The sequence below is a fragment of the Patella vulgata genome, chromosome 4 (assembly GCF_932274485.2).
Source record: "Patella vulgata chromosome 4, xgPatVulg1.2, whole genome shotgun sequence".
NCBI classification, from domain to species: domain Eukaryota; kingdom Metazoa; phylum Mollusca; class Gastropoda; family Patellidae; genus Patella; species Patella vulgata.
The window spans coordinates 58,285,892-58,306,802 of NC_065882.2; the positions used below are offsets into that span (position 1 = coordinate 58,285,892).

Genomic DNA, 20,911 nt, shown 5'->3' on the forward strand with positions numbered 1-20,911 from the left:
GTGTAGATCAAAAGCAGATGTTCTCCCATTGTTCGTTCATCCCATTCCCAGATTTGTTGATTTATTATCACCTTGGCAAGTAGTTAGCACCAGCGACAAAACTTCAAAGACATCTCTGGTAACAGGTAAATATTATCTAGATTATCTCCCTTGAAATTTCCATTGTAATAAAAGGTGTTTTACCTTCCAGTCATTGTCAATAATATTTTCTATTTTGTATATAGAATTATATTTGAACCTGCCATGACATATTCTAAGCACATGTATCTACTAGTTAATACCGAAGCATAATTTAAACCTTGTTTATTATTCTAAACCGTAGTCGAGACACACTGATATCCCTTCAAATATAATGGAACGTTCCAACATAGAGGGATTGCCCCGTTTCTGCTACGAGTGACGAAAAACGTCTTCTTGGCTCGAGCGCTTTGTCAGAACAGTGAATGACTTGAGTTCGTGGAAGCACGAGAATTTTGTCATTTACCATGTCGAATTAACTACCTGTTGATGTTGTTTAACAGTAAAATATAAAAAACACAAATAGTGTGTGAATGCTGCATAAATATAACAGTTAAATTGCATAGTATCGGTAAAAATGGCGACTAAAGGTAGAGAAATTCAACATGTATTTCTAGTACTATGGAGTATCCTCACATTTTTGACAGTATCGGTGTCATCTTCACAGCACCCGGAAAGAATTGTTGCTTTCTTTAACGGTAAGTCTTATATTTGTTTTAATGTTATCTATATAACACACGTTATAATCTTAGAAACAGTGTAATATTATGTCTGAAGTCAGGATTTTTATCTTCAAAGATAACGTTAATACTGTTGACATGTCGTTCATTTATAGTGATACATGTAGATAGGCCTATATGTCCCGTGTAGGACACCCAACTTAGTTTTAATATTAGCAAATACAAGAATAATACTAATAAAAAAGAATATCCAAAGAAGACTTTAATGCTTGGACATTTGCAACAACTTCCCATTATTCCTGACACCGAGTTAATTGAATGGAAGCGCACGTGAATTGCGTGACATAGTTGCTACGCTCAATTGGTATTGATGTGTTGTAATGTTCAGAAAGAATCGATTATTTTAAGGCACGTGCTTTGCAGGTCATGTGAGTGCTGCAACAGTTTTCTGTGTGAAATAACTATATTTTAACTCCCACAGACACTGTTTCAGTGGCATGCCTGTACAGCTTCCTGAATTTAGAAATATTTAATATTGACAAATATAACTATAAAATTGTTTCAAACTACTTGTAAATGATCGAGTTTCTTTTTTTGTTGTTTTTTTCTTTTTTTTTTCTTTTTTTTTTTTTTTTAACTTGAATGAATTATTTGTAGGCCCTCTAGATAATGAAATTCTTAAGGATTAATGCCATAATGCCAGGTTAATTTTATATTCTAAATTTAATTATGTTAATTTAATTATTCAATTATTGTTGTTATTACCTAATTATTAGGGCACATAATGCAGACCAATTATAGATTTATGTTTAAACCTGTAGACCTCTCCCCTCATTCATAGTCAATAGGATTGCTGTCATACATTCATATGAATTACATTTACATGTATATTATACAATAACAATTAATGTAAACTCAACCCACATTATTTTATAATATCCAGAAGATATTTTGAATATAAAACAATCCACAACGGAATATCCAGTAGATTAAATGTCTATCTCCCTGGGTCTTGTATAATATTCCAGCATATGCTGATATGAAGGTGAATTATGTCACTCTGCACTGTTTGTATGGGGATATTGAATGGTACAATAAACAATATGTCAAAGATAAAGTGTGGTTTATTGTATAATTGATGTATATGTGGAGGAGTATTCCCTGATGCGTATTGAGTATTATGCTTATCACAAGTTATATGAAATAGAATAAATACAAAAAAAACATATATTAATAGAATTAATTGTTTTATGTTTGTCAAGAGTTTAGCATGCATTATTGTTGATTAAGACTTTCTAGAAAAATCAAGCATACTCCACTTCATGCAAAACAATTGTCATAACCTACATGTACATGTAAAAGCAAGAGGCCCATGTATTGTTTCAAGCTTTCATAGGCTTATTACTTTTTTTTCTAAAGTTGGACAATTATGATTTAAAAGTGTTTGTTTCTTGTAAATCAGGTTGATATCTATCAAGTTTGATGTAAAGGCACATACAGTAGTAATATACATTTACATTATTATTGAAGATATACTCTACATTTCCACAAAAGTATTTATCGGGTGGTCATTTCCAATAAAAGTATGGCAATTTTGGTATATAGAAAGTAGAGAGGTCCAATTTAACTAGAAAAATACTGGATTCTCTGAAAAACACCCATGAAGCCTGCACAAGACAAAAATGAGACAGTGTCACTAATTGGCAGTCTGACAATTTAAGGCTGCCTGTTCGAGTGATGTCAAAGGTAGCACACATAGATTGTCTGACCTCTTTTCATTATATTAGGGAGCCCGTAAAGTATATGTTGGTAAACTTGATAGTGAGTGGACGTGGAAAAAGTGAGAAACTTAAACGTACAACAGATTCTGAGACTAAACTGCAGAAAAAGAAGTGAGCAAGGGATAATCCCAGAATTTACATAGACTTTATGGTAAATGGACAGCGATTAAAAACAATATCGTCTTATATATATGCAATGATTTCTGCTTCCTCCGCCACCGTCAGGTCACATGACACAAACATGTCTTCTTTAATTAGATTTTTATAGCTTGGGATATTTTCTTGCAAATACCATGTTTTGAGAGGCATTTGAAGCAAATGATTAATATAATAAAGATACGTTATGTAAGATTTAGAAAAAGAGCTAGCCATTCTTGCTATAATAGTTCAAAAATAGATCAAGTAAAATGAATAATTTGAAAATTTCGTTCAAAATTCTCTATTGCGAGTGAAGATATTAGCCTTTGAAGGTTTGACAAGACATGTGCAATAATTTCAACCACCGTATTGGTTGTTCAAAGCTAAGTCTCGCTCCTCCATTTCAAATTAGATCAAAATATGGCTGAACCGTTCTAATCTATTTAATATCGGAGAAATCCTTTGCCATCGCGAGTTGATTATGGCCTGGATCAGTTAATTAATATCTAATTAATAATTTAGATAACATTTCAGGTCTAAAGAAAGATCTGCAATAGGCAGATTTAGCTCTTGCATAATGTATGTTTAATTAGTTTGAATATGTTTCTAGTTCAAATATATCACCAAATCACCCTATTTATACATGGGAAGGCATGTTATTAGTCTGAGTTCATATTTAGCGTGTATTAAGCCTTGAGAAATTTGATATTTTAGCGAAAATGCAAATGACGCATCAAAGCCTTTTATTTTCAAAAAGTACAAAACTGTCAATGTTCATAAAGTAGATACAACGCATGTCTTTCGGCATCGAATGTAAACTGGCAAGAACCTAGGACACACTGCTGGAGCAGATACCTGGCACCACTCGTCACACAGGTATTAAATACACATTTGTAACAGTTACAGGACGATTGCAGAACAAAATCAATCATTTCTAATTGGGTTCATTAAGCATATTTTTATTTGAAAACAAATTAACAAAATTCACTAAATACAAGACAATGAAATCGCTAAAAATAATCAGTAGGCTTACTGCTTACATTATTATATTATATCACAAGGATGCAATGTGCCATTCTAATCATCCAGGTTTGGCCATCACTGATTTAGATAATTCTCTGAAATGTTGTAAGTAATTCTAAGAGGCCAACAAAAGACTTCTTTGTTTGATTGTCAAAGATAACTAGTGAGACCGTTAATTGACTGTCTGGTCAGGTTGAAAGCCGCTATTAGACTGATTTCACTGGTCAAGAATACATGTAAGTCTTAAAATTTCTCTAGATTTTCATGGAGTGACCACTGAAAATGAAAATAACAGGTACTTTAGTATTAATTAGCTTGAAACCAGGTACAGTAGTCATGTTCTCTTTAATGAGATTTTAATGATCAACAGAACATCATATATTTTGTATTTGCCATGGTAAAATGGTTTGTCTAAATGAAAATGGTACTGGTAGCATGATAATGTATTAAAAATCACCAGATGAAATCATCAAATACTATAAGGTTAATATAGAATCATCAAATATTAAGGTTTATAAAATTAGCTGAATATAACACATGTAACCAGTATGATGTCTGTAGTGTAAATATAGTGATTGTATTGTGTATATTGATGAGTGTCTAGCTGCTTCAGTAATTATGAGATGAGTTATGATTATAATATGTCTGACCACTCGAAATGACCCCTTCTGTGTCCATCTGTCATAATTGTCTGCTTTCTATAAATCAATTTATTGGAAAACATCTAAAAGTTGATAAAGAGATGAAACTGTGTCAATGTACCGGTACATGGATGTTGATTTACAATTTTTTCCTGAGTCATATTGTTACTACATGTACACTAGTCCATCCTTCACCTTTTGAAACTGAAAATATTTTTTTGTAATGACAATTATGGCCAACATTATCATAGCATTCCTCCATTATATTCATGTATTTATCATTATTTTAATAATGATAATGACTTTATAATGTGATTACCTACATGATTATAGTAATAATTACTAGTGCCGAAGGAATATGTAATTTTAGTATGTGCGCTGACCCAACATGTACCTATTCATATAGGAAGTACATGTACTTGTGACTTCTCCATTTAAAACTTGATATGTTTTCTTCTCTCAATAAAGGTTCATTATTGTTTGAGACAGTCTCCTGGGTTTTCTCTGAGTTCAGCCGCTTAAGATTTATAGACAAGTTAATTGCATAAAATACCAAGGGAATAGATTTCTTCAATTGGACTCCCTTCTGTAAGAACAACAAAAAAATGAATGAGAGTTTTATAGCACAACACCTATTACAATATGTCAATAGTCTGCACATGTACCTACATACTTGTATGTATCAATTTAAAATGGGATTTTAATTGGCTTTTCTAAAGTTGGTACTCAATAAATTATGTTCATTCTTTCTTATTGCTTATTTTATTATTTACAGTATTGTAAGCTGTCTGGTCTGTATCCTAATCCTATTAAAAATACTATTATATAAAGATGTCAGTAGTAAAACCAGAGGTGACAATATAGATGCACAGTGAGCATCATTATTGTTTCTCATTATTATAACATTGCTTTACAAAATAAATTTTGTGGTTTTTGTTTGACCTGATCTTGTTCTTACATGTATAGACAAGTAGGATTTAACCATTGTCATTACTTTTTTTAAAGGAGAAGTTGCTGATCCTTTATATTTTAAATGTTAAAGTACATGTAGTAGATTCCACAACAGGGTAACTGTTACCTACAAATTTAAGTCTTGCTATTGCTAAAAATGTTAGTCTACATGTCTGGGATATGTTTGTTTTAGCTATGATTGGAGACCTTTCATTTACTCCCGTCTTCAGTAGCCCAGTTGGAGCAGAACAGAAGGACGTTAAACCCCATTTCATTTCAGTTACTTTCTTATTCAAGCATGTGTCTTTTTTGAAAGGAAATTTACTATTCCACTGAATTAAACTGAACCTGCTCAAAAAAGCTATAAAACTTCAGTGCTGTTTTAAATAATTTTCATTAACAAAGGCAAAAAGTAATTCTTTGGATCACAAACCGCCAGGAGACTTTGACATTTTTTAAAGTATTCATCAGCACCATTTGGCAAGGAACAGATATATATCGTTGTTTTGAGAAGAGGTGAAGTAGTAATTGTGCAATTCTCATATCAGTTACTACCTGTCTGTCAAACGGCAACAAGGTATAAGTTGCCATTTCCAGAAAACAACCAGTCACTAAATTTTATACAAAACCTTCTGTATACCGGTGGCTTTGGGTGAATGGAATACACATAGAAATTTGTTCAACTGAAGACTAGTACATTTACTCTCATGACGGCACAGAGAAATGAAATCAATTTGTGCTATGGGTTGAGCATGGTAGACATAGGCGTAGGAGCTCAAAGTAATTCAGGGGGGCATAAGAGAAAATTGCCCGAAATCAATACCGTTTTTTCGGGCATACATATAAGAGAGCTTCAGGCATATTTTCGGGCATGCGTGGACAAGAAAAAGACGAGAAAATACTTTTCGGGCAGTGTGGATCTCATAGAAACAAGTTAGTTATATTTTTTCTCTAAACGTTAATAGAAAAAAAAGGTCGTCGAATTTTTCGTTGCCCCCCCGGCTCCTACGCCTATGATGGTAGAAACTATTATGGATATGATAAAAATATAAAGAATCTGCATCAACTTAAAGTACATTTATATCCTTTAATTTAGTCTTCAAGCAGAATAATTTAACAACTGTACCAGAAAGAATGACTCTGTTGTTGAGTTTCAGTGAAATCTTATAATTATGACCCAGCATGTAGATTTCATTTTATTGAATGATAATGATAAATCAACTCTTAACACTGGCAGATAAATTTTAGATCCGTCATCTTGTTACTCTTTCAAGTTACCAATAGGTAGCCTACTACAGTACATGTACATGTACAATACATGATTTCATTCCATTCTCTTTGTCTTGTACAATGCACACACTCTATAGTACTGTAGTAAATCATTGATTATCTGCTCTTTCATCTGTTATATAGGATAAGACGTTCAGGTACACACAAAGGTCATTTCTTAAATTGACTAGACAATATTAATGGTGAATGGTGAAATTAAATCATTGATTTTTCTATGCTTAGGTTTTTAGCCCATCATGCCATTGGTCCAAAGGACGTACATGTATGTCATCATTTCTGTCCCTTTGTCTGGCGTAAACAATTAGTCAATTTCGACTGTTTTCTTGAACTGCTTGATCATTTTCACAAAATTTGGTAGGTACATGTATGTTGCCAGGGTAGTATGTAGTTATTAAGATTTTTATATGCCCGATTTTGACGAAACTTGAAATATAGGTCTATCTCCCAATAATCTTGGTTCATTTCGATATTGGCATGTATCGGACCATAACTTCATGGATTATGGCCCCTAATTGTTCGATGAAGCACATATACTAAGCAGCAAAAGAAACGTCAGGTTGGTACAATATGTATGTTACTCTGAATAGACGCATTGCATAAAACTTCACAAATGTTGTTATTGTATATTTGTGACCACATATCCAACTCTACCTGTGCAATAAGGTTCCTTCCCAAACACAGAATTGAACCCAGGAAATGTTCTCAAAAACGCAACCTGACTTCTGAGATAGTAATGTGTTCTCCATGATTTTCATGTAACTCATGCTCCACGTGCTGTTCACCGGGACCAGCCCTATAAAGTGCACCCCATACCTGGTTAAATCATTCACACTACAACGTCAGCAGCATGCCACGACTCACGACACCTCAGAGGAACCAGGCGCTTGGAAGATTCGACGCTGGCAACACTGCCCTAGCCGTTGCTAATCACTTCCAGGTCAATGTGCGGATCATCTACAGGCTTCAGCAACGCTTTCAGGCCACCAACACCACGGATGATCGCCGCCGAACTGGTAGACAAAGGGTTACCACAAGGCGACAAGACCGCCATGTTGTGCGACAGCATGTGCAGAATCCCTTCACACAGGCATCTGAGACAGCACGTCAGACAGTGGGAACACCTGGAAGACCCATCAGTATCGATACAGTGCTCTGACATCACGAGAGAGAACATCCATTGCCGTAGACTACCGTGGACCGATCCTCACCCCTCACCATCGACATGACTGTCTACAGTTTGCCCAACAACACCAGAACTGGCGACACAGGCAATGGAGAACTGTTCTGTTCACAGATGAGAGTCAGTATTGCGTATCAACTGCAGATGGCAGGACCAGAATATTGCTTCGACGTGGCCACCGTTATTCTGACCAATGTGTCATGGAACGAGACTCGTGAGGGGGTCCAAACATAATGGTTTGGGGTGGAGTCGGCTTGAACCAGAGAGTGGGTCCTGTGGTGTTCCAAAATCTTGGTCCTGGATTATGGCCCCTGATGGTTAAAAAAATAGCCTTATAGTTTGGTTTCTGTCCGTATCTTGCAAAATATGGACGTATCTTGTATACAAAATCTTCTTCTTCAGAATGGCTGATTGTATGCATTCTTTGAAATTTGGTAGTAATCATCCTTAGTTTGTTCAAATAAAACCATTGGGTCTCCTGAAGAGGTCATCAGTAAAAACAATTCCAGTAAAATAAAGATTTTGTAAAAACTAATCCTAGTTTATGAAAAGCTCAGTGTTTGCCCAAGACACAGGAACAGACTAGGGGCTAGAGGTCCCTGAGCACGGCCATGTGAGGGTCCCCCAATCTAGACGGGACCCAATCTAGAATGTTCCTGTTTTTTTCTCCCCGCTGACACAAGAAATTGTTTTGAAAAACTGACAGTGTAAAATAGTGCTTTCTAGAGTAAATCCTGAGTATATTTATATTTTATGCACAAATTTAGTACATGTCATTCTTACCAATTCATCAGACTCATTCTCAGTTCACCTGGGGACAACCATGTTTTCTTATCTCCTACATCAAGATCATTCTCATACAATATACGTATATGTAATGTTATTTTTCATTTATGCTTCTTTGTGATGGGAGTTGGGTGGCTGAATTGTTAATGCGTTCCATTGAATCAAAATTCAAAAGATTTGCCACAGATTCAAATGGTGTGGTTTTGATTCCTCACTTGTACGTGAAAAAGAGTAGGGTTTCCTGTTCAACCTCAAAGATCCCTATGTGTCCCTTTTGAATTGAAATAATTGTGATCGACCAACATGCATAAGCTTATATATACGTTCTATGTGGTGGATCTGACATCAGATAATTAGTGTATTTTCTACATTTATAGCTAGTTTTCTCACAGATAAGGGACATTAAGAAAACATGGGAGATGAAAGCATTAAGTAGGTTACAGTTGTAATAAAGATCAATAAAGTAATAAGGAGATGGGTTGTGTTTTCCATTCTTCTGTCAGCACATGCTTTAAAATCATACCATTATCCAGATAGCATCCATTATCTTTCACAGGTTTTTGAAGCCTGTTCATCACAAATCAATCATTCTTCTAGAGCATTAGTAGCTAAGTAGCTGTTTTCAATGCATGTATGTGCATGTATAATTTTAATTACATGTACCGGTAGTTGGTTCATTATGATGCTTTTAAGAGTTATTGCCCTTGGTCAGTTTGAAAAATCTTGTGAATGCTCCAGACGATAAAGCTACCATCCTATAGTATTTACTTCAAAGTTATACACACTATTTATGTCCTGGAGGCAAAGAATCCAATTTAATTTCATTGATTTCCAATAACTTTACCAATTTGTCATCAGGGTACATATTTTGTTTATATTTGCCCATGAAATGTCAAAGCAAAATTTACAATGATCCAGGTACATGTATATACTTAACATGAAATCTTTGGAACTCATAGAATTTAGCAATTTAAAGATATGCATTTTTGACATAAATATCAGGTATGTTTATATTATGTTTTATGAATTAAATATTCTCAAATGCATTGTATAATAAAGATTTCCAAGTTGGTCTATACATTTATTCTTTGCTATAATATACATGTAGTGCTTTGAAAATAGTTGATAAATTATGTTAAAATTATTAATTACAAATTATTTTGGCTAGTTATGAGATGTGATGGCAAATGTGGTAAAATATCATGTCTTTTTATAAGTAAACAACATGGATTTACTCAATAAACGTGACTACCCTACTTGTATAGACATTCAGAATTGACTGGATGATGGAGAAATAAGGAGAATACAGCTGTCATTTCATGTATCCAATCAATGGTAGATAGGATCTTTCATTTATTGGTTTGGCTTAAACCTTTGGCTCTTTGTTCGTGACAAAATTAATCTCCTATATTGTTAGAAACCAATTGTGCTAATTGCTTCTGTCCAGGGTAAAGCTTGCTGTAGGTAGATTTCGAGTGTCAGAAATAATATAGATATTTAAGATATATATTGTATGAATAATATATACAGGTGTATTGAATTGATACGAAAGAATGGCCATTAATAATCAAAAATTATTGTAAAGTTGGTAAATGTATATGATCTACAAGTTTATCTCAGACACATTAACAGTTCCAGCCAATCATTGGAGGTCTTAAGGTACAAAATGTAATTTATACATGTGATCATCAGTACTACACTGTTCATCCTGATCATGCTCTGCTGGACTAGGTGTTAGATGGCCTTACCATACTTTGAACCAATTTTGACCAACACTGTTACTAACATTTGACTTTTGACTCATGTGCCTACTTCCATTGTAATTAAAGTTGTTTTGACCTCTGTGGATGGTTCTTGATGGTCTCTTAAATGTGAAGCCCACAATTGTGCCAAAAATTACATTTCAGCACCATTATGTCTTTCCAATACTTCAGTCAAATCAGGGATGTTACATTGCATCTCAGTAAATATTACTATTGTACTCAATTCACTGTTTCTGTATTTTGCTTGTCCATCAGACTTTATTTTGTAGTCAGTTCATAGTTTCCTGTCCAACAGACTTTTTTTGGTGTCATACTAAGTTCCATGATAGGCCTGGGGGGTTGGATGGCCGAATGGTTAGCACGCGCGCTGTATCATACTGTCTGTCATTGAGTCAACTGGTGGGGTTTCGATTCCCCGGTTGTACGTGACAAGGAGTAGGGTCACCTGACCAACCTTGTGGGTTTTCTCCAGGTCCTCCAGTTTCCTCCCACTCCTAAAGACCCCTACGCGCATGCGAAAGATTGAAATAAAATTGAACCATGTGTTAGTCCCGAAATGAGCTAGTTTGTGTCGAGTGGACGTTAAACCCCATTTCTCTCTCTCTCATGATAGGCCTATATATAAAAGCATTTTCTTTTTAGGATAAGCCGAGATAAACAATTTGATTTTGTTGATACTGTGGAACAGGATAACTTGATAATTGAGTGAGCGTGATGAAACTTGTTTTATAATTTTATTACATCAAGATCTTCACTAAAATTTTTGCTTGGGCTATAAGCAACGGTCAGCAATTTGATTGGTTGAGACTTTGGAATAAGCTAGCTATGATTAATTGAGTGAGAGTGATGAAACTAGGTGTACTCTTGATCAGTTTATTTATAGTGTCTTGTAAATGCCCGATTATCAAAATAATAAATATGCGACAACCTTTGTCGACTGCCTGGACGGCTTTGCTGCTGTGGTTTTATGTTTTGTTGCATGGTAACCTATCTTTTTCTAATAGAAATGAAATGAAATGAAATGAGGTTCAATGTCCTAGTGTTCTGATCCTATTGGACTAATGAAGACAGGCATACACCATGCAGTGTGCTATGAGGGAAGTTTTGCATGGACAGCGACATTATGGACTAGTCTTATTTCAAATTCCAACTGTCAAGAGATCTTTTACGTGCACGTCAATGTGTACACAGGACCTCTGTTTTTCGTCCAATCCAAAGTCAAAACATCTATACGTTGTCCGTCCATCCTACACCACTGACAAAGAGGGACTAGGCCAGAAAGTCCTGATGGCTCCCTTTTCTAAGAGAGAGAGAGAGAGAGAGAGAGAGAGAGTATAGTTTTATTACATCAATACTGTAACTACTGTACATTTGATAATAAACATTTTCTGCATACATCCAAGATGAGTGATAAGCATTAAATTGGTTGGTGCTTTAATTAAAGATAATGTGACAAATAGGTGTCATCTATTTATTTTGGTATTTAAGACAGGGGACATCAACCTCACTGTTGTCTGGTTTCTATTACATTCTGATCATATTAATACTAAAATCATGTAGGGTAGATTATTTCAGATTCTGGTTCATTTAAACAGTTTCCTATTTACAGTTCAAAAATTCAAATTAAAAGAAAAAGATAATCGTGAGTGCACTTGAAGAGATCTTTAATCCATGGCATTTTAGATCAAGTTTAATCAGTGGAAAGATGAATGATGCACTCAAAAACATATTCTGTTAGTAAACGTAATTTGATCAGGGATTTTTTAAACAAGAAACTAAATGATGTTTTAGCTTAGATGATTAGACAAAGTTTGCTTCATTGATTGTGTTCTTCACATGCTACTGGTGGTGTTATTATGTGGACTGAAGCCACCGGCAAAGATGTTTAATATTATTTGTACAGAAGAGATATTGGCTAAACTCCAAATGTTGAATTGCGAGTTCCGATAAAGCTAGTTGTGTCATGAAAGGTTTAAATTTATTTATCGTTTCACAAGTTTGGTCAATAAAAGGAATTTATCAGTGAAAGTTGAGTTCTGGTGGCAATAAGGGAGAAAAGAGGAACTAGTGACAAATATTAATGACTTGTAATAAAAGTTGTTTTCTTATTGACTTGATCTTCATGTCTTCCAACATAGAAAAACAAAATGGGAAGAGTCAACATGCAATTTCTAGGTTAATCTATTTAAATCTCTAGGTCTGAATGTGGTTAATTGGATTTTTGAGACTTTGTAATGAGTTTGTGTTTCTCATACAGACAAATTTACATTAATTATTTAGCACTAAATACTTTAAGTGACAATGTTTGACAATATTTTGTCTATATAAACCATTTAAAATAGCTAGTTATTAAAGAATAACATGTAGATAGATGTGGTATATGACTTACAGGGGCACTTAACAATTAGAGCCATGTCACAATGCTTTGGATATCACCCATCACTGTACGAAAAGTCCGCAACATATTACAAGCCCTTCAGGCCAAGTACCTGTAGACTACCAATCAAAGATTTTCTAAATTTCTATTATGTTATAAAAATATAGAATTATGTGTTGACCACAGATTTTCACAAAATAAAGTTATTGAAATTGTTAAGAATACATGATCTGTAAGGTTCTAATTCTTCAGGGTAAATTGATAAACAAAAATAAAAAACAAAATTTATTTAGAACAATCAAAATCCAAAATAGCTTTCAGCACATTATTGACACATGCACTTCAAAATTTTACCAACATTTCGTTTTATTTTACCAGTTCCATCTTGTACTATTCAAACCCTGTTCTACAAAAAATTCTGAATAATTTTTTGAAATGTGATTTTATTAGCCATAAGATCAACAACACATAAGAAGTGCCCCTTAACATTAGTAATCCTTTTCCATCTTTGTCCTGTGGGTGCCTCATTGATGTTCTTTCAGGGAATCCAGTATTATTCTAGTAAGAATTGTCTCTACATATACTTTCCATATATACCAAATATGCCATATATACTTTTATTAAAAATAACTACCTAATAAATACTTTTGTGGGAATGTATCTCAAATAAAATAGTTCAGTAGTCTGTTTCTAGTCTATTTTCTATAGATATATTGTTGACAAACCTTAGTAGAAGTTAACAGAGGAGCAACTTAAGGGATGTGTTTAATAGATTAACAGATTTTTTAGAGTGTAATTTCCTGATAATCAAATATCTCAAAAGTATTAATCGATTTGTTCTATACATTTGAATGCAAACTGAATTGTCTTCCTCACAAATTGCACAAGAATGTCTATTTAAGTCAAAAGTAACATGTTTTAAAATTACATAAGTGTTGTTAATGTTTAAAAGCTCTATTCAGGTCCATTTCTTTTATTATTGGTCATGCCTAACATTATGTGGTCTACGTCAGAAAGTAGTAAAGTCTTACATGTAAGTACATGTAGAAAGTAGATCTGGTGAACCAATATGTTTTATTGAACTGATCACAGAATTAGACAAGAGAACATCAAAATTTCATTTGTGCCGTTTTGTCTGTAACCGTTGGCTACAGTAACACTTTCTACATCTCACGCTAACATCAACAGTTCTATTGCCAATAATTGGGTTGAGTTTCAACGGTTTGCTTAGATTTTGACATACGGGATAGCGCATGAAAATGAATTAAGTTAACTTGTGTTTGATTGAGAATCTGTCGGTAGAATGGATTTCAGCATTATCTTATTTTATTAGTTTTCGCATATGTGACCACAATAATTCCTGGGGAGAAATGTCTCGCGATAAGACAGAGTTTGACGTATGGGTAGATTTTATGGATAGGATGTGAAGAAATGGTTAGATTATGTAGATTTCTAGCTTAGAGAAAGACCACTTAGCAATGGAAATGAGACACCTTCCACTATTCCATTAAATTATTATACAAATGACTCAGTGTTGCGTAATGGTCGTTCACAACTTAAGATCAAAATGAATTATGCTTGAATACCGGTACTTTTATATATATGGCTCAAAAATTGGTGTAGTTTTCACACTATTTTGATGTCACATCTGCTGTTCTGTTTCCTGACAACATTTGTATCAATATTTTGAAAATTAAGACTATATCTATGTTCAGGTTTTTGATTCAAACTTTATGCTTATTCCATGAATTCATAAAATAGTTTTTAGATCAATTTTTTTCATGTACATGTACATGTAATACTAACAAATTGACTTGTTTACAATCTTGATGCTAGGAGAAGATAAAATGAGTTCTCGAATTGAGAAATTAAATTCTATCTTCAGTACACAGTTATCTTAATGGCTTGATCCCGCTGAATCTGTCAATAAACTGCCATAATCTAAGATTGAGTTGCAAATTTTTCGCACGGATATTAACATTAGATGTGACCTTTGTACTAACGAGAGAATTATTCCAATTATAGAGGGTAATGTAAGATGACTTTGTCAGGTATTAAGATGTATTGATAGTAATAGTAGATACTTGATCAAATTATCTGACTGCATGAAAAACAGGAGGAAATGAAATTTAATCAAATAGATTTGATGCCAAGTCAACATCTAATGGTACCATTTCCATTAGAGGGGAAACCAGGGATACTATTTCAAAATTGTGCATGTCGTCATGTTGTCTGGCTGCATGAAAAACAGGAGGAAATTCGTCGAATATTTTTCTAGATGATAGAAACTACATTAAATGGTGAGCGGTGCTGTCCATGCAACAGCGAGCTTGTGACTTCTATATGGAGTCCTAAAAGATGTAGTTTCATTGTGGAAAACAAGTTAAAGGTGTTTATTAATAGTTTTAATAATAGGCAACGTTTTGTATGGATACATTTTGTTGTCGATAAATGGGAAATACATGTACTTAAAATATTATGAAATGGCAACTACATGTAGGTTGCCAGGTGGGACCACATAGCAATTCTTATGAAGTAAAATGGTTACAGATAAAATTGAAGTAGAAAAAGTGGACACGGGTGTGTCAGCATCATCACGTTTACGCTTGGTAGAAGACTGGGCAGAAAATAAGAATCAAAGCATTTTGTAACTTATAATGACACATTGACAGTCAATTGATTTGGGGTGTTATATACTATAAGTATATGTGACATCTATGACTAGTTTCTACATGGCTGTCAGCTGATACCAAGGAGATTAAAAAAAGGTAATCATGTAGATTAAGTTTTTAATCACTCTTAATGGATTGATAATTAGTCCGACAAAGCAGAATTGGATTGATGAAAAGTTAACCAAGGTAGGGGTATAGATTGTATAACAAGATAAATACTTTGATCACTTAATTACCTAATCAATTCAGTCTTTTATCAACAGTAATCGAGATGAGTAGGTAATTATACACTCCGTGTGGTCAATATATTTTGGAATATTGAATATTATTTACCATATCTTGATGTCCAGTTGGACATATTCCTGGTCGGATGGTTAGAAAATCGTATAGGATATGTCCGGAATATACGGGCAAAATAGGCTCAGTGAGTATGGCGCTGGCTCACTAACCAGGAGGTCAGGGATTTAATCCTGGTGTTGGACACCAAAGCTGGTCATGGTTTTCCTCCTTTCAGTGATGCAGGATAGACAGCCTGCCAAAGAAAAGCATCCAGTCATTTGGTTGGTGTTAAAAACCAAGGTGCCGTGTGTATATACCATTGGCAGCACGTTAAAGTTCCCCAGACAGTTGGAAATGAAAATAAGAAATAGACTGGAGCATTGCCGCCCTGGCAAAATTTCACTTGTAGAACACTTTATTACGTATACTGGTCTTCATTAGCTCGGTTAATACAGAAAAGTTCCCTGTTAATGTCCTATGAAGGATTATATACAAAAAACGGTTTTAAGTAGAGAAAATAAAGTAATAAATATGATTGTAACACTATGCCTGGCGGCATTTATCACCGAATAGTGATATGAATTTTGATTTCTTTTTCAAATTTTATTTAAAGAATGCATAATTTATTTCTTAATTCTATATTCATATATACAGACAATGTGGCTGACTTCAATATTATCAGCCTGTCTGTCATTGATTTAAATTTTAATATTTTGATTTAAGCCTCCTAAAGTGATTGCCTAATGCAAGAATGATCTTGACTGTACTATTATAATCTTTGGGTGCCAATAGGCTTATTAAGAGACATCTCGATGCAAAGGTTATACAATTAACAATGCAGTCAGATCAGTGCCCATCAAGTGTCAACGCTTTTACTTTATTTATCCCTTAAAGCTTATTAACTGATTCTATTAATTATATTTTACTATAAAACTTTAACCAATGAAATTTATATATTAATTTAACTTACATTTGATTCGTTACAATATATTTTTATCTCTAATTTTATCTTTAATCTAATTGGTTGAAATGATTGCTATTTTGTCTGTATGCAAATTAGTTTCTTTAAAAGACCCCTACACAGACATGAGAAACAAGGGAGATCAGATGAGATAGAAGATAGGGTTGAGTCATTTATTAGCCCTTGATATGATCTTGTATATTTAACTGTATATAAAGGAATATTGAAACAGATTTTGACTTGAACTTTTAATGTACAGTGACCACCTTCACCAGAATACTTCTCCACGAATGAGCTATATACACCCCAATCCTAGCTCATCCATATGTATAAACATATGTATCCACCTGGGTGCGTATTCAAACGAAGAATAGACCCGAACTGTTGGTGATATTACCATCACATACATGTATTTAACTATCACCTTCATGCATGAATAAATATACCCATATAAGCTTATATGTCATATATGTCATAAGTGTGATTTGACATGACATTAATAAACTAAAGTTGAGATTTTAACGCCTGTAACAGGTATATCTAGGTAATTTATCAAAAGATAAATACATACATGCTCTAATAAACATCTGATATCAACTAATATAGAACAGGTGGGAAGGTCAGATGATGAGAGATACACATATAGAAATATAGTTTGTAAAGAAATATCAATCCTCAGTTTTAAGTTTTAAGTTTTAACCCTGCCCAAAATGATTGACAAACTGTTTAGTTACATGTATCCTTTAGTTATAAGATAATCTTTGTGAACAATACCATGACACATAATCGTTAACACAATAAAGACCATTTAGAGCGATCTCATTGACAGCTGTGAATATCATCCCAAGAAAATTGCCATGTATCGGGCCGCAACTTCATGGATTATGCCCCATGATTGAACGAAAAATCATGTTTTTAGCTTTGGATACTCTATAGAGGTCACAATTTTTATCCAATTTTGATGACTTAAAATATATGTTTATAACCCAAAGGTTTCAGTTCCTTTCGATATTGGCACATATCTGACCAACTTCCTGAATTATGGCCCCCTGATTGTGTGTTAAATCACGTTTTTAGCTTGTGGACTCTCTAGAGGTCACAATTTTTATCTGATTTTAAAAGCTGTTCAAATATATCGTTGTTACACCATAATGACGCAGAGTTCGTGAAAATCTGACCGAAACTGCTTGACTTAATGGCCAGTCCCTGTATGCAAATAGTGTAAAAGTATGCTGTACCAAATTGTGGGCCCTCTAGAGGTCTATTAAAATGGGTTCGTCTGTCTGTCTGTCTGTCACACTTTTTGGGACACAATAACTCTCCTTCTAATTGCGCTAGAATGTTCAAACTAGGTGTAGGTGTTTATAAGGTCAATGTCTTGATGGAGTTCGAAGATGAGTATTTTCTGCTAAGGGTAAACAGAGATAAGCAATTTGATTGGTTGATGCTTTGGAACACGATAACTTGAGTTTTGATTAAGTGAGAGTGATGAAATTTGGTGTATAGTTTCATTACATCAATACCTTGACTAAGATCGATAATGAGCATTTTCTGCTCAGGGTAAGCAGGGCTATAAGTAATTTGATTGTTCAAGACTTTGGAACATAACAACTCTGCTTTTAATTGAGGTAGAATGTTTTAAACTTGATGTAGATGTTCATTAGGTGAATGTCTTGACTCAGTTCAATGATTAACATTTCAAACTAAAGCTAACCAGAGCTAAGCAATTTCATTGGTCGATGCTTTGGGACAAGATAACTTTGATTCTATCTGATAGAGAGTGATGAAACTTACATGTAGTGTATAGTTAATAATCAGTTTGATTGCTTGATACTTTTTAAAAAAATAAATGTGCTATTAATTAATATGTGTCATCTATTTATTTTGGCGGGTGACCTCAGCCTCACTGTTGGCTAAATTGTTATCTGATTTTGATGGAACTTAAAATAAATGTTTTTATCCCAAAGATCTGAGTTCCTGTCGATTTTTACACAAATCGGACCCTAACTTCTTAGATTCTGGCCCCTAATTGTATTGAAAAATCTTTTGTTTTCTAGCTTGTTCTCTGTTCATGGCAGCTTGCAAAATGTGGGCGTAACTTGCATGACAACCGCTTGTTAAAAGATAGAATTATTAGTCATGTAAAAGTGGTAGTATGAAACCAAAATGTACCAATTTTAACTTGATTGATTCAAATAATTTTTGAACTTTTTTGGTTTTTATATCAAGTTTTGATTGTGAATATTAATTAACCTTTATTCTGGCATGCTTTAAGATGAATTGATGTGGGTGTATTCTCTATTGAAATGAGTTCATACCAGCCAGTGCACCTATTCATATTTTGTTTTTAAACTAAAAAATGGGTCAACTACTGTGTAGCATCGTACTTTGTTTGATATTTAAAAATCAGTGTTCAAAGACTTGAATAACCATTGTAAATTATAACTTTTATATCTGGCTAATCAAGAAAAACTGAAAGTTATAATTATCAGTTATTTAGTACATTTATTTATATTATCTAGTCAATTTCACCTTATAAATGATTAGGTACATACTGTTTAAACCCCATTTGGTAATTGGAACACATTTAAATAATCACAATGGAAAGCAATTACTGTATTTTAATTGGAGCTATGTATCTATAATGATTTTCTTGTTATATAGAGTATGTAACTATTTCAATATTTATGAATTTTTTTTTTTTTTATAAAATTAATAAGAAATTTCAGCCTATTTTGAAAGGTGTTCCTGAGCTGTAATGGGGATTTTGTGAACCTGACTTCTTATTTAATTAGACCTATAGATTCCAATTGTAGGCTACTCAGATACACCAGACAAAAGTAATATCTTGGTGTCATTCTTAGAATTAATTTAAGTAATTGTTATTTGTTGTCATTTATATGATCAAAATAGCTTTAAGAAGAAAATATTACCTTTGACTAGAGTGAGAGAATCCTCTAAGTCTAAGTATAGACTTTCGGGCTTTATTTTAAATGGTTTAGAAAGTGGGTAAAACCTTTCCATCTCACTATTTCATGAAGCACATAATTTTTATACGCCCACATGTGACATTGAAATGTGGCCGTATATTGTTGTCGCCCCCGTCCAACGGCCCGGCGTTCCACAATTTCTTGTGGACGCTCTAGAGGCTAAAGTTAATATCCGATTGACTTTAAATTTATACACAGTGTTTAAGGTCATGAGACGAAGAAGCCTGTTGATTTTCAGCGATTTCAGATAATTACTGCCAGAGTTATGGCCCTTGATCACTTCAAAATATCTTGTGGATGCTCTAGAGGCCAAAGTTAATATCCGATTGACTTTAAATTTATACATAGTGTTTAAAGTCATGAGACAAAGAAGCATATTGATTTTCAGCAATTTCTGATAATTACTGCCAGAGTTATGGCTCTTGATCACTTCAAAAAATCTTGTGGACGCTCTAGAGGCCAAAGTTAATATCCGATTGACTTTAAATTTACACACAGTGTTTAAGGTCATGAAACAAAGAAGACTTTTGATTTTCAGTGATTTCCGATAATTACTGCCAGAGTTATGGTACTTGATCACTTCAAAATATCTTGTGGATGCTCTAGAGGACAAAGTTAATATACAATTGACTTTAAATTTATACAGTGTTTAAGGTCTTAAGACAAACAAGCATATTGATTTTCAATGAATTTTGATATCTTTAACAGCTAAATCCATGATATTAAATGTTTCGTATAATGTTAGCATGGGGCAGAACTTTATAAAAACCAAACAAATTCTAATGATTTTCTGATAATTACTTCATGAGTTGTTACTCTTAATCAGATTTTAGTGTATTATAAATTTTTCATCACCAAAAGAAAGTAAAAATATGCGACAACTCTTGTTGACTGCCCGGACAATTTAGCTGCTGTGGGCGTATGTTTTGTTGCCTGGCAACCTATCTTATATATAGGCCAAATAGGGTTTCATCTTACTTTTCTGCACCAACTGGGCTAATGAAGATAGGCATATGCAATGCAGTATGCTGCGAGAGACATTTTGCCCAGAGAGCAGCGCTATGGCATACTCTTGTTTGGGTTTTCAACTTCAAGGGAACTTCCCAGTCTATTCAGTAGTTCTATCCTTGTTTGTGTTATTATGAAGAATAACGTACTGATTTTATTGAATCAGATTGACAACATTACCGTTAAGTCCACTGAAGAACCTTTTTTATCCCCAATATCATTTGCTACTATTGATAGTTATATAGTTATCTACTTGACCATAATATGAATCTCATTTGGAATTCATACCTTATACAATTTCTATCAGATACAGCTAACCTAAAGTTGATAATATTGATTCTTTTATGATTCCTTTCTATCTCAAGTCACCAGA

At 33.7% G+C, this 20,911-nt stretch overlaps 1 protein-coding gene across 1 annotated transcript in view; it reads left to right on the plus strand.

The window, feature by feature from the left end:
• The first annotated feature begins 384 nt into the window (after positions 1 to 384).
• The window catches only part of LOC126817805 (pikachurin), a 76,200-nt gene continuing 55,673 nt past the window's right edge, over positions 385 to 20,911 (plus strand). Inside the window, exon 1 of the mRNA XM_050544958.2 lies at positions 385 to 716. Within this exon, the coding sequence (XP_050400915.1) occupies positions 596 to 716 (121 nt within the window). The 5' untranslated portion in view covers positions 385 to 595. The remainder of the gene's footprint in view (positions 717 to 20,911) is intronic.